The following is a 6,000-nucleotide window of genomic DNA, read 5'->3' on the forward strand; positions in this document are numbered from 1 at the left end:
GGTGTGTTCTAACGTTAGATTAGCCATCTTGGCATAACATCTCTGAGTAGTTTGGTCGCCTTGATTGACAGTGATAACAACAAACTTAGCAGAGAATGCGCTTGATACAAGTAGTTGCGCTAGTGCTGTGTGAGTTGAAATGGTATCTATTTCCGAAACACTATTTCTGAACAGAATGTGGCAGAGTAATTGTTTTTTTTCCAATCACTCTGTTTTTTTTTATCCAAAATCTAAACTATAACAGACACAGACACACATTCAGCCGCAGTCGTTATACAGACAAACATACGCACACAGCCCTAATACATTATTTCTTGTTATCCTTCATAGTATTCCGGCAACCACTCACTCATCTCCTGACTACAAATCTTTTCCTTCCTTCCTCTCTCTCTCTCTCTCCCTCTCTACCTGTGTAGCCCACCATTAAAGGGATAATCCGGAGTGAAATGCACTTTAGATCAATTTTTCGGACTATTGGGAGTACATACGTTGAGTTGACACCAAAATCATGTAATTCCGATGTATTTTGAGAATGTTCGAGTTCACCGTTTTTAGCCAAAACTCGTTAGCCTGGAAGTGACCGGGGCAAGTCCTTTCGCCGCTACAAAACGCTATTTTTATACCTCTATAGTCCATACCTTTCCGGAAATGTTACTAAAATGTTGTTAACACGTTGCTAGCTGCAGCAGCGACATTTCCGGAAAGGTACTGACTCGATTAAATTCATTCTGGACTCTCTATCCGACCACATAAAGACGTGGGGATACTTCGGTTTGGCTTTAGGGACCCTCTACTCACTACCACGTAAGTGTAGTGTTGGTTGGAACAGTAGAAGAGGTATAAAAATAGCGTTTTGTAGCGGCGAAAGGACTTGCCCCGGTCACTTCCAGGCTAACGAGTTTTGGCTAAAAACGGTGAACTCGAACTTGCTCAAAATACATCCGAATGACATGATTTTGGTGTCAACTCAACGTATGTACTCCCAATAGTCCGAAAAATTTATCTAAAGTGCATTTCACTCCGGATTATCCCTTTAAGTACGAGGAGCAGCCGGACTTTGTGTTGTATTCTCTTCCAGTAATCTCTGTCCTCACCTGACTACAAATCTTCTCCTTCCTCCTCTATTTCACTCTCTTTTCTCTCTCTCTCTTTCTCTTCTCCTGACTCCAATTTTTTCCTCTCTCTCTCTCTCTCTCTCTCTTTTCTCTCTATTTCTCTCTCTCTTTCTCTTTCTCCTCTCCTGACTTTAAATCTTTTCCTCTCTCTCTCTCTCTCTCTCTCTCTCTCTCTCTCCCTCTCTCCCTGTGTAGCCCACCATTAAGTACGAGGAGCAGCCGGACTTTGTGACGGTGACGGGGGGCACGCTGCACCTCTACCAGCTGGAGGGGCTCAACTGGCTGCGCTTCTCCTGGGCGCAGGGCACCGACACCATCCTGGCCGACGAGATGGGCCTGGGCAAGACCATCCAGACCATCGTCTTCCTCTACTCCCTCTTCAAAGAGGTACGGCCGGCTTGCCATGCCATGCGTTGGGAAAGTTATTGGCGTGGGGAGATAAAAAAAAAAAAAAAAAACGTTTTTCCTTTTTTAACCTGGTTAGCTGTTGATTATTACAAGTTGGCCCGGTGGGACAGTTGTTAGCGTGGGGAGATTTATTTTTTATTTTTTTAAAAGCCCTTTGTTTTTCACCTTGTTAGCTGTTGAATATTACAAGTTATAAGTTGACTTGCATACATATCACACAGTCACACAAGTCATGCAAACTCAATGAAGATGTCTAACAACCAAGAAAACATGGTCACAGAGTGCAGACATTCGTTTGAGATGGATGTTAAACTCGATGTGATCTCTTCCTGTAACTTGACCCCATATATAAAAGTGCATGCCAGATTCCTCCTTCATCACTGAGTGGTTGAGTGTTTCACTTGACACATCCAGTCCTCAACAGCGTGACAAATGATGGCACCACAGTGACAGTACAATGTCAACAGTCGCCAGTGAGACTGTATGGAACGGAAATACGTCTGCCTTGGAATTCACCGTGCAGGACAAATCGTCCAGACGAAATTTTGCTGAGTCATTTCACGAATGAGGCAAACGCTTGAATGTACAACACTCTCTGAGCTCCGACACCTCCTACTGTGCAAACCCCTGTGTCTCCAGGCTTTTCTTTTTTGGCATGGTACTCAGAAGCCTTTTTAACTCTCCATTCAGACTGCTGTAATCCCCCCCCTCCGTCTTCTCCGGTCCTCTCAGACTCACACACCGTAGTCTGTTCCCGTTGCCTCAGCACTCAACCAGATGGAGGAGAAACTGTTGCCTTCCACTCCATCCATTATTCAGAGAAGTCGAGATACTCCGTGAGGTCACGGCCGAAACAATAGCGCTGATTGGCTAAAACCACGTCCCCACCGATAGGGCGGAGTTTCCGGCACAATATTTTCTCAGAATTAGCAATATTTTTAGACATAACAACCTGAGTGGTCGATTCGAGAAAAGGGACATTATTAAAGCATGTTGACGGATAGCCAAAGAGTGTTTTTTGGGGGGAACGAGGAATTGAATTGCTAAATGACTCAGGAGGAATCTTATCAAAACTAAGGTTGGGGCCCTGTACACGGCGCATGTTGTACGAAACACCATGTCTCCTTAGTTCCTGCTCAAACATGTTCTGAACGGGAATAACCCTCACATTTCTGTAGCCTTCATTGTTACTTGGGAGCTGTTTCTGATGCGGCATGTACTGTAGGCAGCGGTTCCAGTAGATGCAAAGGCGTTTTGCTTTTCATCTGATTAGCTATTTATGATGATTGACACGCTGGCAGTCTCTCTAAATGCATCAGTACCTAATGCTCACGTGAAACTACAGTACAGCTCCAGGGTTTACACTCCTGCCGGGTAGTTACGTTTGCAATATTGATGCCACGTGCCGTAGTGGTAAAGGCAGTGTGGTTCTTTCTTGGAGTGGCAGGCTAGATGAGGTCGAGGCTGATGGTGCAGTTTTCTTGGAGGTATTGTATAACCAGTCAAAATGAAGCAGGGCTTTGAGCTGAAGAAAATCAATTAGAATAGGACAGAGTGCAATTGGGTATAGAGGCAGAGCACGAGCTTAAAAATAGCTCCGGCTGATGTGACAGTCAGACAGAAATGAGCAAACGCACTTTTGTTCATTTAAAATGAGCTCCACCAAAGACATTGTTTGTCGTTAAATGTTCGATTCCTTTGATGTGGCCCCCACCAACATTCAATGCAATGGAATGAATGCAGCTTATGTTTTCCACTTGTAAATATTCCTTGGGATTTGTGTCAAATATCGTTTTCAAAATTGAGCACAGACAGAGCAAGAGAGCAGAGACAGTTTTGGTTTTATCTGAGGAAAAGAACACTACGAATGGAGCAGCTGTTACTAGGTTCTTTCATTCCTCTTTCTCTGACTGTCTGTCAGTCTGTCTGTCTCTCTCTGCCCCCCCGCACCTTTTTAGGGTCACACTAAGGGGCCGTTCCTGGTCAGCGCCCCCCTGTCCACCATCATCAACTGGGAGCGCGAGTTCGAGATGTGGGCGCCCGACTTCTACGTGGTGACCTACACCGGCGACAAGGACAGCCGAGCCATCATCCGGGAGAACGAGTTCACCTTCGACGAGTCGGCGGTCAGGAGCGGGAAGAAGACCTTCAAACTGAGGGTGAGACAGAGCAAGGAGATGGATGGATGGATGGAGGGTGGATTAGACTTGTGATGGGGTGATGGAGAGAGAGGGAGGGGATTAAAAGAGGAGAGGAGAGAGAAATGACAGGAAGGATGGAGTCAGAGGGGAGACAACAATGTAGATAGATAGATTGATAGATAGATAGATAGATAGATAGATACAGTAGATATATAGATAGATAGATAGATAGATAGATAGATATGATAGATAGATAGATAGATAGATAGATAGATAGATAGTCTTCTGACCCCAGGGGGATAAATCACACATCAGTCCATGTTCCACAGCTAAGAATATGGGCACAGCACCACATATTAACATGTAACACGTGACAGCACATATGAAATGTGACATACAGTATAACATGTAACACATGCCAGTTCACATAACATGTAAGATATACAGTACTGTAACGTGTAAGATTGCAGTAAAGAAGATATGCACAGAGAAGGAGAAGTTCATCAGCGGTCTTGGTGGTCACTCTTCTTGCTGACTGTCGTTCCACAGAGAGAGGCCATCATCAAGTTCCACGTGCTCTTGACCTCCTATGAGCTGGTGACCATCGACCAGACTGCACTTAAATCCATCGACTGGGCCTGTCTAGTTGTGGACGAGGCTCATCGTCTGAAAAACAATCAGTCCAAGGTGTGTGTGTGTGTGTGTGTGTGTGTGTGAGTTAGAGAGAGAGAGAGAGAGAGAGAGTGAGCATTTACATCTGTAATAAAAATCTGTATTGCCACATACTGTACAACAAGGATTCATGTAGACTTCAATTTAATCATGGATACAGTTGCACACACAAGGAAACAAGTTGACGGTCTTGCTTGCCCCTTTATGTGTTGATATATGTGTATGCAATTTTGACTGTTGACTTTCAGCGTCACTTATTTTCGGTGGGTAGTTGCTTCATTTCTTAGAAAACAACAGGGTCACTAACAGAGCCACTGATGCTTTACAGTGCCACCCCCTGGCAGAAATGAGCGTTGCAGCTAAATTGTGTTTATTCATGCCTGTTTATTTCCATCCATTGTTTTCTGGTTGTTGTGTTTATGCTTGGGTGTGGATGTGGGTGTGACCACAGTTTTTCAGGAGGCTAAATGACTACAAGATCGACCACAAGCTGCTGCTGACAGGGACCCCACTGCAGAATAATCTAGAAGAGCTTTTCCACCTGCTCAACTTCCTCACACCCAACCGTTTCAAGTAAGCACACACTCACAGGCACAGTAGTGATGCATCTTACCCAAAGCTCCACCACAAGCCCCTTACAGTTTCAGTCATCTGGGGGCGTATTCCAAGTACATGTTTTAGTGAAAAACCTGGGTAAGCTAACTCAGAGTAAGTGGAAAATCTTCTACAACAAGAGCCCTATGGCATGGTTTTGTCAGGCAAATGAAGCCATACAGCTCTTCTATTAGAAGGTTTACCACTTATTCTGAGTTAACTTACGCAGGTTTGTCACGAAACCGTGTACTTGGAATACCCTTCTGGTGTCTAGTGCCCAACTGAGTGGCTATTTGAAACAAGCAACTAAGCCAGTCCTGAAGCCCACTCCTGCGCCCACTTACTCATCAAACACTCATACACTAACACATGGCATCTGGATTACGCTCTGTTCTGTTCTATCTTCTGTGTTGTTAACGTGTTCAATCATAATATCATGTTGTGCTCTCTGTGTTTACGTGTGTGTGTGTGTGTGTGTGTGTGTGTGTGTGTGTGTGTGTGTGTATTTGTGTTCTCAGCAACCTGGAGGGCTTCCTGGAGGAGTTTGCGGACATCTCCAAGGAGGACCAGATCAAGAAGCTGCACGACCTGCTGGGGCCCCACATGCTGCGGCGGCTCAAGGCCGACGTCTTCAAGAACATGCCGGCCAAGACGGAGCTCATCGTCCGCGTGGAGCTCAGCCCCATGCAGAAGTAAGGGCGGAGGAGAGAGATGAGGGAGAGAGAGAGGAAAGAGGGATGGAAGGAGAGAAAGAAAGAGGCAGAAAGAGAGAGAGGGAGGGAGAAAGAGAGACAAAGAGGGAGGAGAGGAGAGAGAGAGAGAGCAATGAAGAGAGTCCAGAGAGGAATGGGTGTAGAAGGATGGGAGAAGGGTGGGAAGGGAAATGTGATTCGATTAGGTGCAAATGTGTTGTCGTTTTTGTTTGTTTGTTTGCTTGTTTGTTGTTTTAGAGGAGGGAGAGATAGGTGTTCATATGGGGTTAAGAGTGACAGGATAAAGTGAAGCATGAAATTGGGGAATGATGAGAAATGCCGAGAGAGAGAAAGCGAGAGATAGAGAGAGAAAGAGAG

General features: G+C 45.2%; 1 protein-coding gene across 3 annotated transcripts in view; it reads left to right on the top strand.

Annotated features, from left to right (window-relative positions):
• The window catches only part of chd3 (chromodomain helicase DNA binding protein 3), a 63,090-nt gene that overhangs the window by 16,615 nt on the left and 40,475 nt on the right, over positions 1 to 6,000 (top strand). For all 3 annotated transcript variants that reach the window (XM_062516226.1, XM_062516228.1, XM_062516227.1), the window contains exons 14-18: positions 1,311 to 1,502; positions 3,482 to 3,682; positions 4,214 to 4,351; positions 4,788 to 4,909; positions 5,449 to 5,622. In XM_062516226.1, coding sequence (XP_062372210.1) covers positions 1,311 to 1,502; positions 3,482 to 3,682; positions 4,214 to 4,351; positions 4,788 to 4,909; positions 5,449 to 5,622 — 827 coding nt within the window. The remainder of the gene's footprint in view (positions 1 to 1,310; positions 1,503 to 3,481; positions 3,683 to 4,213; positions 4,352 to 4,787; positions 4,910 to 5,448; positions 5,623 to 6,000) is intronic.

Source organism: Sardina pilchardus, chromosome 16 (genome assembly GCF_963854185.1).
Source record: "Sardina pilchardus chromosome 16, fSarPil1.1, whole genome shotgun sequence".
Taxonomy (NCBI): Eukaryota; Metazoa; Chordata; class Actinopteri; order Clupeiformes; family Clupeidae; genus Sardina; species Sardina pilchardus.